Raw genomic sequence first — 21,911 nt, forward strand, 5'->3', positions numbered from 1 at the left:
AAAGGCTAAGTTTGAACTGTTCTTCTCCTGAATAAGTTTGAGAGGGCCCACGGATATCCAATACTCGTGTATCTTTCCTAAACTAAAAATCGTTGTAAAGGTATAGTTCGTATTCTAATATTCTGGCAGATCAAGTAATGATAATGTCTTCTTTCTTATTAGCACTCAAACCCAGGGCATGCTGGACCCTTTCCTGTTGTATCGGTACACAACACCACGATCAACCCAACGAGCCCTACTACGGCAACTATGGCAAATGCAAACCGAGGTCCCACCAGCCCATCTGTTACAGCAATAGAGCTAATCCCCTCAGTTACCAATCCAGAAAACCTTCCATCGCTGCCAGATATTCCACCCATACAGGTTTGTATTTAAGTTGAATGAGATATTTAATGTCTCATGTTAATTAGGGAATTAAAGTGTTTATTGCAGGGTTTTTAAAATTCAGGACCAACATTTCCTTGAAATTTCTAAAGAGTAAAATTTAAATTACTAAAATTTATTACTCTAGCCCAAGTGAAACCTTGTGCTCTTTGATCAACATCTTCCTTTCCCCTTCCCTCCTCCACCCCAGCCTCTGGTAACCACGTTTGTGTTCTCTGTTTCTATGAAATCAACATTTTTAGATTCCATATAGAAGTGAGATCATCCAGTGTTTATTTTTCTGTGCCTGGCTTATTTCACTTACCATAATGTTCTTTAGTTCCATCTATGTTGTCACAAGTGGCAGAATTGCCTTCTTTTTAAAGGCTGTATAGCGTGTTCCTTTGTGTATATATACCATATTCTCTTTATCTGTTCGTCTGTTGATGGACACTTAGGTTGCTTCCAAATCTTGGCTATTGTGAAGAATGCTTCAGTGAACATCGGAGTGCAGATTATCTCTCCTTGATATACCAATTTCGCTTCCTTTGGAGATAAGTTTTAGGGATCTATTGCACTGCACAGTGACCAGTTGATTGGTGTATTGTATATTTCAAAATTGCTAAAATGAGTTTTTAGTTTTCTCACAACAAAAAAAAAATAGGTTGGTGGGATGGTATGTTTATTAGCTTAATTGAATCTTTCTATAATACATACATAGATCAAAACATCACATTGTACTCCATAAATATGCACAATTATATTAGTCAATTAAACAAAGAGTAAAGTATAAATATTTGAATCTTGAGAAGTTTTTGTGCTAAAACTAGCATTCCTCAGGCTAAGTGTGGCAACACACCCTAGTAATCCCAGCCACTCAGGGGGTTGAGGGAGGAGGATCCCTTGAGCCCAGGAGTTTGAGACCAACCTAGGCAACATAATGAGACTCCATCTCAAATTTAAAAAAAAAAAATTAACAAAACTAGCATTTTTCAGTATTTTAAAGCTCTAGGGAATTGAATGTTATGTGAACAGCAAATTGTGATATTATCTAAAGAGGTATAATAATAGATTAATATCAGCTTTGCTAATAGGGTAGATCCTTTCCACCACCTGTGAACAGACAAACCTTGTGTCAGGTGATACACTCTGTTGCAAGTTTAAAGCCAGAGTGGAGACCCGGGACCAAAATGTGGTCAGATCTTTGTCATTTTTCTGTTAAATCCAAAAGGAGGAGTAGTAGTTGGGCGGTGAAAGAGTGGGGTTAGAGGGAGGGTCAGGGCATCAGGCACTTTGGGACGTACACTGAAAGGAGAAGGGGAAGTAATGAGTGGGAGGAATAGGTGGAACATGAAGGACTCCTGAGGCCTCTTGCCCTTTTCAGCTGTCATACTTTCCTAAAGAAAAATATCTTTCAGTACCTTCTGAAATTTTACCAATTTCTTTGAATTAAAAGAATTAAAATGTACACATAACCTGCCAAGGTTATATGAAATCACCTCGTGTGTTGTATGAGTTCCTTGGAGTTCGAGATCGCCATGAGAGCAAGGAGCAGTGAAATTGCTGCAACAGTAGGACCCTTGACTCTTTCTATGGCTGCAGGTTAATATTTTTGTGTATTAATGGGTTTGTGTAAGAGTTTTAAAGGATATTTCTATAACTTCAAAATTGTTTCTTTTTAATTTAATTTTATTTACAATTGTGTATATTTAAGATATATAACATGTTGTTATAAGAGACATATATATAGTAAAATGGTTACTATTGTGGAAAAATCAACTTATCATCTCACATTGTTATCTACCCCTCCCCTCCCCCACCCCCATGGTAAGATATAATCTACTCATTTAGCAAAAATCCTGAATACAATACAGTATTATTAACTATAGTCCTCATCAAAGTTGTTTGAAAATCACTAACATATTGTGAATTTTTTAAATTCAGTTCCTTCTCTGGTATTAGGAGAGATCTTTTTTGGCTAAGGGAATGGTGATTTTGTTGGTGCTAAGAAGACTGGACTATATAGAATGGAAAAATGTGGAATATTAAAAGTAACATTTCTAAGTTAAAAGCTTATAATATATGAAGTGATTTTACATACAATGTATTAGTTTAATGCTTCAAATCACCTGATAGAATATATAATATCCCTATTTTATGAATGACAGACAATAAAAGAGGTTAATGACTTTTCCCAGAGTCAATGATAAATGGAAAAGTTGGAATTTAATGCCCAGAGTCCTGATTGTAAGTCCAGTTCTCTCTCTCTCCACTTCCCTTAACAATACCAGGGAGGTTTTTGAGATTGTAGACCTGGAGAGATAGGGTATTGAGAGCCTTTGGGCAACCAGAGATAGTCACAGTGTTAAAGTAGTCAGTCATTCAGTTTTAACTAAGCATTTATTGTATGCTAAAGTCCGAGAGCATTTAGGATGAGAAGACAAACAAGACTTGGTTCCAGTTCTTAAGAAACTTACAAAGGGAGAATGGTTGCTAATGTCAAATTTAACCCAGTTTGTTAGGACTACTTTAACTTGGTTCAGATAGATGAAGTGTAGATGCTCTACATCTTTAAAAAGCTGAGCATTATAAGGGAAGTGAGCCCATATACCCCTGTTCTCCTACCCAGAAGAGCTTTGGGATTAAGACAAGGAATTTCAGAATGTGTCCTCACCCATCTTTAATTTTTTTAAAATGGGATTGGAGGAGTAGAATCCATGCCTTCTATAAACCTCTTCTTTAACTGCAGATATTTTGTCTTTCTTTATTTTTTATCTGCTGCTTTATTAAAGTACCATCTACTTTTTATTGAAATAAAATTTATAGACCATGATATCCACTCTAAAAATGTACAATTTGGTGGTTTTTAGCACATTCACAAGATTATGCAACCATTACCCCTAATTTCAGAATATTTTCATCACCCCAGAAGAAACTGTACTCATTAACAGTCACTCTTTGTTTCCTTCTCTCCCAGGCCCTGGAAACCGCTAATCTACTTTTGTCTCTATGGATTTGCCTATTCTGCACATTTCATATGAATGGAATCATGTGGCCTTTTGTGTCTTGCTTCTTTCACTTAGCATAATGTTTCCCACGTCTCTCCATGTTGTGGCATATATCAGTACTTAATTCCTTCCTTTCCTATGGCTGAATAATATTCCATTGTAGATACACTACATTTTGTTCTTTCGTCAGTCTATGAACATTTGGTTTTCTGCTCTTTGGCTATTAGGAATAATGCTGCTATTAGCTTTTATATGCAACTTTTTGTGTGAACATAGATTATCAGTTTTCTAAGGTTAATATGTAGGAGTGGAATTACACAGTCATATTGTACGTTTAACTTTTTGAGAAACTGCCAAACTGTTTTCCATAGTAGCTGCACTATTTTACATTCCTGCCAGCGGTATATGAAGATTTCAGTTTCTCTACATCCTTGCCAACATTTGTTACTGTCACCTACTTTTAAAAGCAAGTAGACCAGGGGCACCTACTTTTAAAAGCAAGATTACAGGTATGAGCTAGGATTACCAGCTCATACCTGTAATCCTAGCACTTTGGAGGCTGAGGCGGGAGGATTGCTGGAGATCAGGAGTTCAAGACAGCCAGCCTGAGCAAGAGCCAAGATCCTGTCTCTACTAAACATAGAAAAAATTAGCCAGGCTTGGTGGCATGCACCTGTAGTCCCAGCTACTCGGGCGGCCGAGGCAGGAGAATCGCTTGGGCCCAGGAGTTTGAGGTTACTGTGAGCTAGGCTGATGACACGGCACTCTAGCCCGGGGGACAGGGGGAGACTCTGTGTCAAAAAAAAAAAAAAAAAAAAAGACAGATTGTCTGGATGGGACTGGGTGCTGAGAGCAGATTGGACCCCAACAAAAAAATAAATAAATAAAATTTAAAAAAAAAAAACCATTAGTCTCTAAGCAGCTGACTAGCCAAGATAGTTAAGTTTAAGATTTTGAGTAGGATTACAAACCTGAAATGTAGAGATGAAGTCTCAAACTTCTTTTGACTAATCAGGAAAAACTTCCTTAGGGACTGAATTGTACTTTAGTATAGATACGAGATATGGTCCGGTTGGTCAAGGTAGAGATGTTTTAGACCTGGGTAATGGTACATAGAATGACTTGAGGGAGTGAGAAGGCACGACTGGGTGTAATAAAATAGACGTGAGGCATCAGGTGAAGTGGAATTGAGGAATTATTATTAACTTATATAGCTTTTGATTGTACTAAGTGAGATGTTTTAATGGTAATATAGGTAGAAAAAATAAAATGGGAAATTTAAACATTTACATTTTGGTAGTAAATGGAAAACAGGGAATGTTGTGTACTGTCATATTTAGTGTTTCACTTTTGGTAACAGTATGTATTTGTTTAGTCAGGTTTAGAACATCTCTGTTGGTAAAATGTAATATTTTCCTTATGATTGATAGAATAGCACCTAAATATAGAATCCCTTTATTAGGTTCAAGGCCAGATCTTCAGTACAGCATAACACTAAAATATTTCTGGAAACATGGATTACTATTTTTAATGCATTTGTGTATTTTTCTTTTTTTCTCCAGCAGTAGAGTCCTCAGAGAAAAGCATTCGTATATTTAACAGATATTTGAGAACTTAACCATGTACTAGACCCTACGTACTGGTTATATAAGGATCAAAGGGAAATGGTTTTTGCCTTCAAGGAGTTTCCTATATAATAGAGAGATAATTTTCTAAACAGGGTCAAAACAGTTGGCTTATTGCTACAAGTGGATGTGTATAGATGACAGTGGAAGAATAAAGAAAAAGATTCTACATATGCCTGTGGAAGTCAGAATAGGCTTTATATGAGATAATCTTAAATTTGGACTTGGAAGATAGGTAGGAGAATGTTAGCCAGTCAAGGTTAAGGAAGGCAGGTAGGAGGAATTAGATATGCAAAAATACCGAAAGGCATGAAAAGAATGTGAGATTCCAAGCAGTTAGGTATATTGCAGGAGATAATCAAGTCAAATCTGAGGTCAGATTTTGTGATTTCTGAAATGCTGGCTTTGTCATTCTTTTATTTTAAGCTTTCTCAAAATAAGAATAATAATACAATCTACCTTGGGGACTTGTTGGAAAGATTAAGTGAGATTCATGTAAAGTATTTAGCTTGGTGCCTGGCATGTAAATATTCGATAAATGTTAGTTATGATTATTTTCCTCTTCTTCCTTTTTCTCCCACTCCTTTTTTTTTTGGACAGTATAAAGAATTTTTTTTTTATTATGGCATTAGGCAAAATTATTTAAAGTCAATAAATTTTTATTCAAGGAATTTCACAAATGTGATTCCTTCCACTGTCAATCAAGGTAACCTTAGTTCCTCAAAAGCTGGAACCTTTAAAGAGGTATCTTCAAGATAGCCCTTTTTAATAGAACAGATCCTCAATCCACCATTGTCCTGTCAGCCCACAATTCTTTTATTTTGGCTTCTTTTATCTCCACTTGAATATGGATATACTGATGAAAACTTAACAAATTCCCCACCAAGAATTTTTAGGATCTAATTTCTTCAAACAAGTTACTTTAGGGTCATTTTTAGAGTAGATGGATCTGCCTGGTTCTCAATATGATACCCTAGAAGAAGAAGCATTAGTTGCTATTGAAGACTATTAAACTGAGCAATATGAGAAAACTATAGAAATACCAGGTTTAACATGCACAAAGCCAAGAAAACCAACAACTCCAGATACTGAATTTCTGTGGCATTGCCCTTTGAACACCCCAGCAGGAATAAACTGCTGAGTGCAGATAACCATGCTGTGCAGTCCCCCATTCCCTATTATTATAAAGTAAGCTTTGGGAGGAAGGACCAAGAGATTATGCTTAATAGGAAAATTATAACCATTCGTTTAACATGTGTATTGAGCATTTACTTTGTGCTTGTTTTGAGGAACAGTGGGGATAAGAGAAGACCTGCTGTCACATAGTTTATAGGCCAGGAGAATGCAGGCATTCACAGATTTTTAAAATCCTATTTATAATGTATGGTATTACTAAAAAGGAGAGTGTATACCCGGAGTACCTAACTAAATCTAGTGGGTTAAAGACTCTTTGAAACCTGGAGGCTGAGGAGGAATTAGCTTGAAGCTGTCAGTAGTAAATTTCATTAGGTAAAAGGAGCAGAATTTCATAGTCCACAAGGTGTCAAGTAACTGGGCACTTTCAAAGAACAGAAAAAAGGGCAATGAGGAAAGGGAAAAAGAGAAGGGACAAGAGTGGCATAAAATGAGTCTGGAGAGGAAATTTGAAATCAGATCATGTAGAGCCTTTGGTAAGCAGCATATAAAGGATTTTGGATTTTATCCTAAGCTCAGTGAGAAGCCATTTTGAAGGGTTTTGGTGGGGAATGGGATGTGGTGGGAGCAGTGGTACAGGATGTATCGGATTTCCCTATTTTTTAAAGACCTCCATGGACCTTATAAAACCATTGTAGGTTTTCAAAAGAGGTTAATCTGAAAAAATGGAAATGCTTGTCTACCCCATTCTTCTTTCACCCAACTAAATTCCAGCACTATTACAGATTGGTTTACATCCTTTCAGATTTTTCCCCCTAGGCATATACAAATATAAATAAAGATACACAGGCAAATGTGTGCGTGTGCAATTTTTTTTTGTTTTGGTAACAAAAAGTGTGATTGTACCATACATACACACCTAGTATAATACGATAAATACTGTGTTGCAAGTTTTATGATTTTGCTTTTAGATTTTTTTCATGTCAGTTCTTAGAGTTTTCTTGTGTTTAAAGCTGTATGGGGTATTCAATTTGTTGGGTGTGTGTGTGATTTTTTTTTTTTTTTAAGCCCTTTGTTGGTGAACCTTTTGGTTTATTCCTCATATCTTACTATTAAAAACAAAGCTGCATTTGTGAAAAGATACTAATATTATTAGTCATTAGAGAAACGCAGGTTAAAACCACAGTGAGGGCCAGGCACAGAGGCTCATACCTGTAACCCTAGCACTTTGGAAGGCTGAGGCAGGAGGATTGCTTGAGACCAGGAGTTCAAAACCACTCTGAGCAAGAGTGAGACCCCTCTCTACTAAACAATAGAAAAAAAATGAGTCCAGCAACCAAAAATAGAAAAAAATTAGCCAGGCATGGTGGCATGCACCTGTAGTCCCAGCTACTCAGGAAGCTGAAAAAGGAAGATCACTTTTGTGCCCAGGAGTTTGGGGCTGCAGTGAGCTATGATGATGTCACTGCACTCTAGCCCGGGTGACAGAGGAAGACTGTCTCAAAAAAAAAAAAAAAAAAAAAAAAAAAAACCCAAAAAAACAACCCACAGTGAGATATACCACAACACACTTTGCAGGATGCCTAAACTAAAAAGATTGAATGTTAGCTATAGTAAGTATGTTGTGGAGAATGTGGATGAACCAGAACCTTCAAACACGATAGGAATATAAAATGGTACAACTACTTTGAAAAACAATTTGGCAGTTTCTTAAAAACTTAAAACATATATCTACCATAATGATTCAGCCATTCTGCTTCTATTTATTTGCCAAAGAGAGAAGGAAATATGTGAATTGTGTATGTACAAAGATTTATACACAGATGTTAATAGCAACTTTATAATAAGACAAAAACTGGCAACAACCCAAATGTCTGCCTACAGATAAATGGATAAACAAATTGTATATCCATACAGTGGAATATTAATTAACTCAACAATGAAAAGGAATGAACTTGATACAACAGCGTGAATAAATCTCAAAATAATCATGCTGAGTGAAAGAAAACAAATGAACAAAGTGCATACTGTATAATTCCATTTATATAAAACTCTAGGCAAAAACTAAAATGGCAGAAAGCAGATGACTGGGCGGTTGAGTACAAGGTGAAGGGAGAGAGGGATAGATTACCAGGGAGCATGAGGAACCTTGGGGGTGATAGATAGGATCAGTTCACTATTCTTTTTTTTTTTATTTCAGGATATTATGAGGGTACAAACATTTTGGTTACATTTTATGTCTTTGCCTCACCCAAGCGAGGATTAGAGGCATGCCCTTTCCCTCTACAATGCTCACCGCATCCATTAGTTGTGAATTTACCTTCCCCCCTACCCCCTAATCCCTGGAGAATATTACTACTGTGTGATGTTCACTATTCTTGATTTTGTTTTCCCAGTTGTGTATGAGAAAGCACATCAAATTGTGCACTTTGAGTATGTTTAGTTTATTTATGTCATTTATACCTTAATGCTATTTTTAAAAAGCTGCACCTGAGGCACAGTGAGCATATAATTCTGTAAGATAAGTTGGTAGAAGTGTAATTACTGGGTCAAAAGTGGTTACACATTTAACGTTTGCATAGATATTGACAAATTGTCCTCCAGAAAATATTTTGCCAGCTTATATATTTGAAAATGCCCATTTCTGTGCTATCTTTCCAACACCGGTAAATCAATCACTTTTCTTCCATCTTTATCAATCTGAGTAAGAATGATGTTATTATTGATTGTGTTTTCATCTCTTTTATTAGCACGATTGGTTATCTTACATTCATTGATTATTTTTATATCTTCTGTGAATTGTCTTTGTCTTCTGTGACATGCCTGTGCTCATTTTCCTATTGAATTGGTTTTTTCCTTTTAAATAATAGAAACTATTTATATAATACTTAACCCTATGTTCCATGTAGTTATTCAGGGATGCTCAAAAATATTGGTTTAATGAATAAATGAATTAATATTTTTCCAGTTAGACTTTTAACTTTATTTATGGTGACTGTCCATGTCTAGTGAAACCTGCTGGTGATTGCTTCAGTTAGCATTTCTCAGTTGGAAGCTATAATGGCACCAGGAAAGCCCTTTTGTATACTTCCTATTCACCTCTTCCTGAGTAGGTAACATGGGATTTTCATGTCTGTTTTGAATCCTTTGTTTTTAGGTGGGATGCAGCCCCATTTCCATCTTTGGCCCACATTAGGAGCTTCCCCTCTTCACAAATCCTCCAGTTGACTTGAGTGAGTTGCAGCTAGGGATTCTCCTCTAATTTTAACGTTACAAGTGTATCCTTGCCCAACAGCTGTGACCACAAATTATAGCTGCTACTATCCCTTAATTGTGCTTCAGCGAACCCACAACCTACTCTCACCTTCCTTCATGTCTCTGGCATGCAATTTTGTAAGGGCTTTCAAAAAATTGTCCTATTTACCTTTTAGGAGGATTCTCCCTTGCCTGTGATGTATTGTGAACTGCTCCATTCTGATCATTTTTACAATTCTACCCTGGTTTATATTCATAGTTTACTCCAAAGTTTATACTTTAATGCTGTTATTTCTGTTGTATAGCTGTGAAAATCAGTGTGCTTTTAGGGGAAGAAAGGAGAGCAAGAAGTAAATGTATATGTTTAGGTTTCTGTTTTGAACCAGAAATAGATTTGTATAAGAAACAATCTGACTTCTAGTAGGAAAAAAGATTGAAAGGGGGCAGGTCTGGATACAACTAGGCCAGTAAACAAGAAGATTAACAATTATATAAGTAAGAACAATTTGACCATTTCTTATATGAAATAGTGCAAAATTTAAGGTAATTTTTATACTTAAATAATATATTTTTATTCTTATGTAAATATTTTCTCACATCATCATCATAGTTTTATAGATAAGAAACTGATGTTCAAGTTGGGAATCAGCTGTAAATCACAGTGCTGGGTCCTCTGGTTTTATCCTGCTACCTCTAATTAAGAAAAGGGCTCAGATCTGTTGACTTTTCCCTTTTTGTGTGTGTGTGTGTGTGTGTGTGTGTGTGTGTGTGTGTAGTAATGGTTTGGGATAAGGGCTTTCTATGAGCTATAAGAACTTTTCAGAGCTTTAAAGTTAGTTATTGACATGTTACATTTCCGGGTACGTGAATGATTCTGGCAGGACTATGGACGTTGAAATAGAAAGAGGGAGACTAGGGAGAAGAATATGTTAAATAGGATCCTGCAGCATTTTTAAGAAAAGGCAAAAGTGTCAGAAATGTGTCAGAGCTATTTACATAATAGAACATACAGGATTTAATAGATCATTAGGTTTTGCCCTGAGCACCTGGATATTTGTTGAGTAATACGGTTTTATTCACATAAACTTTATACTGTGTAGGTTCTCGGGGAAGCCTAAAGAAGAAACAATTAAGCTGAGTTTGATATTGGATAATCTGTTACTTCATTAGTATACTGCATATAAGTGGTGACAATAATGAAATTAATAACTTCTCCTCTGCTTTAATCCATTTATCTTTTTTCTTCTTTCTTTTTAGTTGGAAGATGCTGGCTCAAGTAGTTTAGATAATCTACTAAGTAGATACATCTCAGGCAGTCACCTACCCCCGCAGCCTACAAGCACCATGAATCCTTCCCCAGGACCCTCTGCCCTATCTCCAGGATCATCAGGTAAAGCAAACAGAGATATTCGCTTATTTCTTTAACACAGAAAGCCTCTCTCAGTATCTCTACTAGTGTCCTGTGGAAAAACAGAATCAATAGTAGGTATATATAGAGAGAGGGAGATGGAGAGATTTATGTTAAGGAATTGGCTCATGTGATTGTGAGTACTGGCAAGTCTGAAATCTGCAGGGCAGGTCGGCAGGCTAGAGACCCAGGAAGAGTTATGTTACAGCCTTGAGACCAGAGTCTGGAGGCAAAATTCTTTCTTGGGGAGGGGAAGGTGGAGATAGGACCTTCTGTTTTCTCTCTTAATGACTTCAACTGATTGTATGAGGCCTAACCAACATTATGGAGGATAATCTGCTTTTTTCAAAGTCTATTGGCTTAACTGTTAATTACATCCAAATATTAATAATATTTTCACAGCAACACTTAGACTGGTCTTTGGCCAAATAGTGGAGTATCATATCCTAGCCAAGCTGACACATAAAATTAACTGTCATGGTAACAAATATTTGTTTTTGATTGTTCTTTGTAATTATTTTTATTCAAATACTGTTAGCACTCTTTAGCTAACCGTAGTAATTTTAATATATATCTATAGTCTATGCTGTTCAGAACTCTAAAGTACTTATTCCTTACTTCGGTCACATTCTTTGCTGGGTTTGTAGATACATTTATTTTTTATCTTATATTTTACAATATAGAAGGTCACTTGAAGAGTTCTTGGATTTCAACTTTAAAAGACTTTGTAAAATAATGAAAAATTGTTTAAAAAAATGAGTTGAGGAAAAGCAAGTTAATTTTCAAATTATAATTTTAAAATTAAAACTTAAATTATAGGAATCTATTAAAATACCTGTGATGTTTAGCTCTCTTCCAGAAACCCAGTTTTATTAACCCTATTACCAGGTGAATCAATTGGGACTCTCATGAATATATGATTAAAGCAACTCCAAACATGTTAACAGTCCAGAAGTGGTTATGAAATATATTTTTGTGATGTAAATTAAATGTTTTTTTTTTTTCTTATTGAAACAGACTACTTGCTTATTTCTAGAGGAAGAACAGTTCAAATTTAGATTTGGATTTTGCCGTTTTTTGAGGCTTAATAAGAATTATTTCAAGACTTCTAAAAAGAATAATTAATGGGAATCCAAGTAGAATATTTTATCAGGTGACTTGGGGAGAGATGGCAGATAGGTTTCTCTTGATCTGGTAGTTTTTGTTGACTAGATAGTAATTCTCTGAGGAAGATTCTGAAATGATGTCTGGGCTCAGATGAGAGAAACTGGTCAACGTCATGCCACCGCTGACTTTGCAGCTAGGTCTGATTTCCAAGAATTTTAAAGTTGGGTTATAATAATCTTGAGTTTTCTAACCAGTGGGTAGAATTCCAGATATCCTTATATGTATTTATATACATTTTGACTTATTATTTTTTAGGTTTATCCAATTCTCACACACCTGTGAGACCCCCTAGTACCTCTAGTACTGGCAGTCGAGGCAGGTGAGTATTGTTATTAATAACTATTTTTTCCTTTTTATTATGAAAAACTTCAAGTACATGTAATAAAAGTAGAATATAACAGTAAACCCTCATATACTTATCACCTGGCTTCAACAATGACCAAGTTATGGCCGATCTTGTTTCTTCTATACTCCTATTCATTTCCCTCCTGGTTTGGATTATTTTGAAACAAATCTCAGACATCATATTATTTCCCTTGTGACTATTTCAGTATATATCACTTAATAAGAATTTTAAAAATATATAACCACAGAACCATTATCACACCTAAAAAAATTAATAGCTCATTCTTTAATATCCGTATAGATCCAGTTGATGTTTAGAGTTCCCAATTTTGCCATCAATGCCTTTTTTTAGACAAATGATTTCTTTGAATCAGATTCACATAAGCTCTATAGATTGCCATCGATTGATATGTTTATATCATTATCAGTTTATTTGTTGCAAAAATGTAGTTCTTTTTCCTATAGAGTTTCCCCTATTTCTCCATCTTATCATTTAAATATGCTTCCTCTGCTGGACATGGTGGCTGATACCTGTAATCCCAGTACCTTGGAAGGGCAAGATGGGAGAATCACTTGAGGCCAGGAGTTCAAAACCAGCTTGGGCAACAGAGTGAGACCCTGTCTCTATTTTTAAAAAAAAAAAAATGTTTCTCATCTGCATTAGTATTTAGATCAGGAGGTTTGATCAGATTCAGGTTTGATTTATGGGGAGGAAGGGCAAAAATACTTAATGGTGGCAATGTTTTACCCATCACGGGCACATTATGTCTGGTTGGGGTTTTTGTGATAGCAACCATTAGTGATCATTGCTTAGCTCTTTTTTTTTTTTTTTTTTTTTTACTGGTTGAAAAATGATATGAATTGTTGTCATTCCTTATTTTTCAGCTTAGAATATTTCTGTAAAGAGGTACTTTCTGTCATCAACTATTGGGTTATAGGAAAGGCAGGATAAATTGATTCTTTATTAGCCTGCTTTCATGGTAATGAGTTGATTCCCAGCACCCTCCAACAGTGATCAATGAGTTTTATTATTATTACCTTGAGAAACTCAAATATGTAAACATATTTTAGGCTGGACACTATGGCTTATATCTGTAATCCTACTACTTTGGAAGGCCAAGGCAGGAGGATCACTTGAGGCCTGGAATTTGAGGCCAGCCTGGACAACATAGCGAGAACCCATCTCTACAGAAAAATTTAAAAAATAAACCAGGTGCAGTGATGCACACCTGTAGTCCCAGCTACTTGGGAGGCTGAGACCAGGGGTCTGAGGCTACAGTGAGCTGTGATGGCACCACTGCACTCCAGCCTTGGTGACAGAGCAAGACTCTGTGTTTCTTTAAAAAAAAAAAAGAAAAGAAAAAAATGAAAAATATGTCTCATATATTTTAATCCATTATAGATGCTCTTTTTTATTGATAGTTTAAATTATTCTATCTTTGACCTGTCAAAAGCTTTTGCAGAGGCCAGGCTCAATGGCTCATGCCTATAAACCTAGCACTCTGGGAGGCTGAGGTGGGAGGATGGCTTGAGCTCAGGAGTTTGAGATCCTGAACAAGAGTGGGACCTCTCTATTAAAAATAAATAAATAAATAAAAGCTTCTTCAAGTTTGTTCCTTGGTCTTTTTGTTATAATCACAGTAGTCTTTGAAAGCTTCCTTTTTTCCTAGGAAACAGTGCTCCAGGTTTATCTTGTACATTTTTTGCTTTGGACTTGGAATCAGCTGTTTTTCCAAGAAATTCTGGTTATGTTAGTGGGAAAATAGTGTTTCGAGATAACGCACTAGGGGTACTTATTGCTACTGAATCGTTCATTGTTTCTTAGGCCTTTCTGGTAGACAGAGCTAAGAAATAGGAGTGCATGTGTCCTTCTGTGTGTGTGTTTATATATGTGTTTTAAGATAGAATACTGATTTTTACTCTTCTCTAGTTTGAGTAATTTAGTATATTGCAAGAGAGATTTTATTTAAGATATTATATGAATGTTTTTTATTTGTATGTATATATGTGGATGCATTGTCAAAATTGGTCCTATTAAATACTTGCCTGGCTTTTTAATTATATTTTAAATAAATAATCAGTGCTTTTAGAAGAAAAGTACTAACTCAGTGAAAAAGTTGTTCATTCTCAATTGGCAATCCATTCTTACCAGTTACTCACTTAAGAGTGATTTTGCTTTGTGCTTGTGATAGAACTAATTAGTCATGTGCCTGTCCTCTTGGTTATTATTACATTGATTCAAATAAGGATATTCCAGGTTATTGGCGACTTGTTATCCTCTTCTTCCATGGAATCCCTAGTTCCTAAATGCCAAAATAGTCTTTGGAGAGGCTTCATGAACCACTATTACTGATGCTGTATTCTTTGGAGGTCTGGGAAGGTGGAGAAGAGCTGAAAATATTTTTATAAAAAGAAGCAATCACTGACATTCTATACCACTGGCCTAGGAATATAATTGTTTACTAGATTCCTTAAATGATTTACTTATAAGTGCTTCAGACCATAAAATGTGTTTTCAGGGTCTTCTGCAAGTTTTACCTACATTTTTAAAGAGGTTGAAGCTAGGGCTATACCATACTCTTCTTAACTGCATTATGAGGTATCCTTATCTTCTATAAGTTTAATTTTCTATTGTCTTCACTTTAGTGAGCATTACTTTTTGTATAATTGTTTTTACTTACACCATACTGTTAAACATGTGTGACCGTTATTTGTTGTTTTTATTAGCTGTGGGTCATCAGGAAGAACTGCTGAGAAGACAAGTCTTAGTTTCAAATCTGATCAAGTAAAGGTCAAGCAAGAACCTGGAACTGAAGACGAAATATGTAGTTTTTCAGGAGCTGTGAAACAAGAAAAGACAGAAGATGGCAGGAGAAGTGCTTGCATGGTAAGCTCCCACTGGGATCTGACAGGGATTTAAAGAAGTCACTTCATTGATTCTTCCATCTCTAAGTATATTAAGACTGAATGGTGTTTCTGGGGACATTTATTTATCTTTGAATTTTCATGTCTGGCACTAACCAAATGTCTTTTTCTAACTCAACGTTTTTGTCTAAGAGTCAGCTATAATTAATCAGAAAAGATGTAATAGTTTTAAGTACTCATTTGAAATTATCTTTGAATTTCTATTTTGTCAATATTTTTGCCATGATACTAAATTGGGTTCTATCTTTTTCTGAAATTATTAATCATCTCAGTAGTTACATTGAATCTCAGGCCACAAAAGATCCTAGGCATTGTCCTGGACCTGTGAACTTAGCATTAAGATTGCTGACATAAAAGAAGTTTATTGATGAAAGAGTTTTATGGTGGGAAGATTGTCTTTGGCTTATAAGTTATTAACCAATCTAGAGTTCCTCGGATGGAACATTTTATAAAATTTATAATATAGAATGAAGGAAGACCCAAGCCCCTCTTCATTTTTCCTCACTGCTAGGGCTTTTGTTTGTCTCACTTTCCACATGATTGGCACGTAGGAATTTCATTGCATGGTATTAGTATATTCACCACAGTGTATATAGATTTAGAGAGCAAGAGATTTAGCTTTGGGTTTGGAGCAGTGTTACCTCTTCATCCAGAACTTGGTTTGGAAAATACCCCCATTAAAAATGGGTGCAAAGGGTCTTGAAAGATTTCTTTTACATTGTCACAATCTTCCTACAATAGTAGAATGTTAGGTGGGTAGAAGAACATTATAGAATGTTTCTCAAATGCTATGCAAAATATTCTGGTGTGAAAAATGTGTGCCATAATTAGCTGTCTGTTGGAAAAGTATAACCCTATGCTTATTCCCCAATCAGTATGCTTAACAGTTTAATTAATTTCCTGTTAATCTCAGTGAACCAATATTAAGGGGATAGAACCCTTAAAATCATACATCTGCATGCCTAAATAATTTTGGGGTTATTGTCATTTCTTTATGTCACTAGTGTGATTCATAAAAGAATTTCATGTCAGTATATCTATACACATATTGATATAACTTTTAAATACACTGCATACAGTAAGGATTAAATGATTCTTCAAGTACTTGTCATTGTTTTGTTTTAGTTGAGCAGTCCTGAGAGTAGCTTGACACCACCCCTCTCAACTAACCTGCATCTAGAGAGTGAATTGGATGCGTTAGCAAGCCTGGAAAACCATGTGAAAACTGAACCAACAGATATGAATGAAAGCTGCAAACAGTCAGGGCTCAGCAGCCTTGTTAATGGAAAGTCCCCAATTCGAAGCCTCATGCACAGGTCAGCAAGGATTGGAGGAGATGGCAACAGCAAAGATGATGACCCAAATGAAGACTGGTGTGCTGTCTGCCAAAACGGAGGGGATCTCTTGTGCTGTGAAAAATGTCCAAAGGTCTTTCATCTAACTTGTCATGTTCCAACACTTCTTAGCTTTCCAAGGTACCAGTGAAGTAATTGATTTTGTTATTTTTGTATATTTTCGTAAGCTGAAAAAAAATAGCAGAAAGTTGTTTTCAGGGCAGATGGCCTTCTAACCAGTGCATAGTATTTCTAAAACAGGGAGCCTTTTATTCCTTTGGTATTATGTTCCAGAGAAAAAAGAATAATAAAATGTCCAAGATCTAAGTGGTATGTTTATATTCAGTGTAAGCAAATTAGATAAAATTCTAAATTAAGAGGGGCAAAGAGGATTGTTGTGTTGGAGAAAATCTCTTTCTTCTTGGCGAATTTTTAGTCTATTGCCATCATTCTTAATAGGGTATACAATAATAATTTTATTTATGAATGCCATTCAATTTGAGGAGGATTTATTGGATCATACCCAAAACTTTTCTAATGTTTGAGAGCTTTCAAAAGACATTTTAAAAGAAAAAACAAATCATCTGTAAAAACACCTTTGATGTTGTGGAATTTTTTATGGGGGGAGGGATAAGTTTCCTCTTGGCCAGAGGAAGTGGTTAATTTATAGTGCCTACCCGAAGGAAGCACTCACAGTGTGTGCAGATTTCTCAGATTTTTCTTGTGATCAGCTAGTAGAAATGTCTTTTGGTCATCAACTTTTGGAATGGACAGTTATTGAGTTCCTTGTAGAGGAGAAGAACTTGGGTTAAAGATAAATAAAAAAGAGATTGGGGGAGAATGTGAGCTTTGTCCTCAAGCTGATAATACCCCCATGACTGCTAAATGTGGTTTGAACCATTAAAACATTCATTGGTGAGCACCCAAGGCAAACTGATGATATCACAGCTAATAAGTGGAACAAATGTGTGGGGCTAGGTTACAAAACCTGTAGTCTGGTTGTAATTCTGTAGTGAGCTTGGGCAGCTCACTAATTTTCAGGGATCCGTTTCTGTAACTACAAATGGTGGGGTTTGGTTTAGAAGGGCTCTAATTTTTCCCTTCCAATTAACAATTTTATATCTTATGTTCATGCAGTCTCTTATCTCTGACTGATTTCAGAGACTATAAAATAGAGTCATACTTACTTCTTTTAATCTTCCCCTTTTTTCCTTAACCCCCAGTTTCCTTTTAAATGAAAGTATACCAGCATTCTCTGGGAGGAAACTGAGTTTTTTTTCTTGCTACAGATAAAAAAAAAAAAGTTCATATTTCCTTTCCAATTCCTGAGTGGCAATGATTTTAATTGAATAATGCTACTCTCTTTGAAAGATTCAACTTTTTGAATTAGAAAACTGGTAGATATATAAACAGAATGTTTTTCTGAAGAATTGTAATTCTCACCTAAATCTTAGGAGGTATAGTCATTTGCCAGAGATGTAATAAGGACCTTCTTTTTCTTTACTCTTTCAGAAAAGAAAAGCACTGGCACTTTGGTCTTGAAATTAAGGCTTTTCGTATTTTTCTTTCCTTTAGGTAGTAATATCTACTGAGATGTCAGGATTTTGCCACTGAATGCTTTCTTTCAAAAGCAGATGCTTTGGAAAGGATTGTAAACTGTTGACACAAATATATTAGTACAATCCCTAGATTTAGGATTTACATATCTATTTTTGTATATATCTCTATGTCTGTTTATATATAGCATGAGTGCACAAATATGAATAAATCATTTTAGAATTTACAGTTATATAGAAATCCCTGATACAAACAAAGTATACACTTAGCAGAGTTAAGAGATAAGGGGTATATGTACATGTGCTTGTACTTGCAGGTATGTGTGTTGTGTGTAGTCTAGCTTTTGACTGGCCATGAAAAAAGAATTGATTTGCAAGATACCTGACAAACTCCATAACTTCTGCTGTTCTTATTTATGAATGTTGGGCCCATATAATGGTAATACTGAAGCCTGAGAGAGTTGGTCTTAGGCCTTGTGCTGCAAATACTGATCATCAACTTTGTACTATGAAGAGACTCCTTTTTAATGCAGAGATGTCATTTTTATAATGCTTTCCAGAAAGTAATCAATTGAAGAAAGACTGGGAAAAGTTTTGGGTTTTTAAAAAAAAATTTTTTTTTTCATGGATTTTTTTGGTGTTTTGTTGTTATTTTGAAACGGGGTCTCACTGTGTTGCCTGGGCTAGAGTGCAGTGGCATCATGGGAGCCTACTGTAACCTCAGACTGCTGGGCTCAAGTGATCCTCCTGCCTCGGCCTCCTGAATAGCTGGGACTACAGCATGTGCCACCATGCTGGGCTAAGTTTTGTATGTTTTGTAGAGACAGGGTCTCACTGGTTGCTCAGGCTGATCTCGAAATCCTAGCCTCAAACCATCCTCCCACCTCAGCCTCCCAGAATGCTGGGATTATAGATGCCCCTAGCCTTTGAGGGGGTTTTAATCACACACCTTCATCTTATGAGATTTGACAAGTATAGAACCTCCCTTTTCCCCAAAAATTATAAAGTAAACAAACTAGAGTCTCATATCTAGGGAACTAGCTTCCCTAGAGCGGGCTTTGTTATAATTACACAGACTAATTGCCTGTTTCCCTGTTTAGTGGGGACTGGATATGCACATTTTGTAGAGATATTGGGAAGCCAGAAGTTGAATATGATTGTGATAATTTGCAACATAGTAAGAAGGGGAAAACTGCACAGGGATTAAGCCCCGTGGACCAAAGGGTAAGTGTCAAATAAATTGATTTGTTATTAGGGATTCTGTAGGTGTCTGCCTGTATACATCTTTTTTTCCCTGTGTGTTATGTACATAACTTGATATTAGGTTGGTGCAAAAGTAATTGTGGTTTCTGACTGAATTTTAAATCGTTATAACTAGGCTCAAACACATCTTTATTAATCAAAATAGGAACAATTACAATCAACACATTTTCGCCAACAAGAAATAGGTTTGTTTATTCCTGTATCATAAAAATCCATGCTTTGGGATTCGACGAACTCTTGGAAAGCATTTTCTGTATCCTGCTGGTTGTGGCAGTGTTTTTCCCACAAAAGGTTGTCAAGATGCTTGAAGAAGTGATAGTCGGTTGGCAAGAGGTCAGGTTAATGGTGGATGAGACAAAACTTCGTAGCCCAATTTGTTCAACTTTTGAAGTGTTGGTTGTGTTATTTGTGGTTGGGCATTGTCGGAGAAGAATTGGGCCCTTTCTGTTGACCAGTGCTGGCTGCAGGTGCTGCAGTTTTTGGTGCATCTCATCCATTTGCTGAGCATACTTCTCAGATGTAGTGGTTTTGCCGGGATTCAGAAAGCTGTGTGGATCAGACTGGCAGCAGACCACCAAACAGTAACAATAACCTTTTTTTGGTGCAACTTTGGCTTTGGAGCTTCTTCTCGGTCCAACCACTTGTCCTGGTTGTCGTATAAAATCCACTTTTCATCGCACATCACAATTTGCTCGAGAAATGGTTCATTGTTATTTACAAGAGGAGAAGACCACACTTCAAAACGATGGTTTTTTTTTTTTTATTTTCCATCAGCTCATGAGACACCACTCCATTTATCGAGCTTTTTCATCTATCCAGTTTTCTTCAAATGCTGAGTGACCGTAAAATGGTCAATGTTGAGCTCTTCGGCAGCTTCTCGTGTAGTTATAAGAGGATCAGCCTCTATGATTGCTCTCAGTTGGTCATTGTCAACTTCCGATGACACTTCCGGCCACTGTGCTCCTCATCTTCAAGGCTCTCTCTCCTTTGCCAAATTTCTCGAACCACCACTGCACAATGCATTTGTTCGCAGGTCCTGGGCCAAATGCATTGTTGATGTTGGGAATTATCTCCGCAGCTTTACGACCCATTTTGAACTCGAATAAGAAAATCGCTCAAATTTGCTTTTTGTCTAACATCTTTTCCATAGTCTAAAATAAATACAAAATAAACAGCAACTAATAAGTTATTAGTGAAAAAATAAAGCGAGAAATGCGCATTAAAATGAAATATAACCGCATTTATTTAAGAATGTATTCCAACATCAAATGGCAAATTTCAATGCTGAAACTGCAATTACGTTTGCACCAACCTGTAACATTTTTATTTTTTAATCTCGTCATCTGATGATATATTGAAGGCATATTGAAGACTTCTGAAATCTTTCTAACCCTGAACTCCAGGCTCTTCTATGCAGCTTAACATGTCTTAACTAAAACTTTGATTTCTAATCCTCTCCCTCAAAAAAACAAAACAAACAAACAAACAAACAAAAAAAACAATCAAATAACAACATAAGAAACTGCCCTTCTCCCCCAGTATTCCCCTTCATTGGATGACACCATTCATTGCTGTTGCTCAGGATAGAAACCTATTAGAAATGAAAGAATCAAGAATGACTGTAATACCATTTACTTACTTCCCCCCACCATTACCACCCTAGGTAACCATCAGAATTTCTCATCTGGACTATTGTAATAATCTCTTAACTGGTCTTTCTGCTTCTCCTCTTGCCCCTCACAGTCCATTTTCTATACTGAACAGAGTATTCTTTTTTAAAAAGGTGTGTATCACTTCCTTGCCTAGAATCCTCTAATAGCTTTCCATTATATTAAATATTAAAATCCTCTCCTCACTCAGATTTCTACTGATCTGATCTGTAGTCTATGATGTCCAAAGGCAAAATATCTTTACATCATTCTGTGGTCATTAGAGTTAAGTTTCTCTCTAATCTACTGTATGTATTTGCAAAATCCTGTGTCCACTGTCTGTGAAGAGAAGGTATGTGTTCAAGGTATACAAGCCTATATTAAAAGAAATTTAAATAAATAGAAAACTATGAATGTAAAATGCGTTTCAGTTTACTCCTGATTGTGTAAAAAAAAATTTTGGAATTATATTCAGTAGACAGTTTTTATTTATCTTGAACCTGAGTGGGGTCATTTGAAGCAATAACATTTGTCTTGCCTGCCTCAGGAAATTACAATGAGGAACAACAGTGATTATTTATTTATTACCAGGTAATCTATAATTTTTTGCACCAAGTACTGTATGTTGCTTTTGTGACTCCTGTTTGTATAAATAATCAAGAATTAATAGATATGTTACCTTAGTTATCGTATTAGAATAAAGGCATTCTTATTTATTTAAAGTAGAACAGAAGATAGTCTCGAAACTAAATGAGAAGTTAGGCAGTTTTCTTTGTGTGTGTATATATTTAGTTGAATAGCTAGTATATAGGAGGCTTATGTTTAATTTGTTATAATTATATTTTGTAGTGATATAGTTCTCATTCTCAAGAATATTTT

At 35.9% G+C, this 21,911-nt stretch overlaps 1 protein-coding gene and 1 non-coding gene across 3 annotated transcripts in view; one reads left to right on the plus strand and one right to left on the minus strand.

Annotated features, from left to right (window-relative positions):
- TRIM33 (tripartite motif containing 33) overlaps positions 1 to 21,911 on the plus strand; it is a 116,540-nt gene that overhangs the window by 85,141 nt on the left and 9,488 nt on the right. For both annotated transcript variants that reach the window (XM_069480803.1, XM_069480805.1), the window contains exons 11-16: positions 163 to 363; positions 10,643 to 10,775; positions 12,216 to 12,279; positions 15,033 to 15,192; positions 16,356 to 16,705; positions 19,221 to 19,344. In XM_069480803.1, the coding sequence (XP_069336904.1) occupies positions 163 to 363; positions 10,643 to 10,775; positions 12,216 to 12,279; positions 15,033 to 15,192; positions 16,356 to 16,705; positions 19,221 to 19,344 (1,032 nt within the window). The remainder of the gene's footprint in view (positions 1 to 162; positions 364 to 10,642; positions 10,776 to 12,215; positions 12,280 to 15,032; positions 15,193 to 16,355; positions 16,706 to 19,220; positions 19,345 to 21,911) is intronic.
- On the minus strand, positions 6,020 to 6,159 carry LOC138391173 (small nucleolar RNA SNORA8). Its single transcript, XR_011234787.1, has one exon. It is a non-coding gene; the product is annotated as a small nucleolar RNA SNORA8 (small nucleolar RNA).

Source organism: Eulemur rufifrons, chromosome 8, assembly GCF_041146395.1.
Source record: "Eulemur rufifrons isolate Redbay chromosome 8, OSU_ERuf_1, whole genome shotgun sequence".
Classification (NCBI taxonomy): Eukaryota; Metazoa; Chordata; class Mammalia; order Primates; family Lemuridae; genus Eulemur; species Eulemur rufifrons.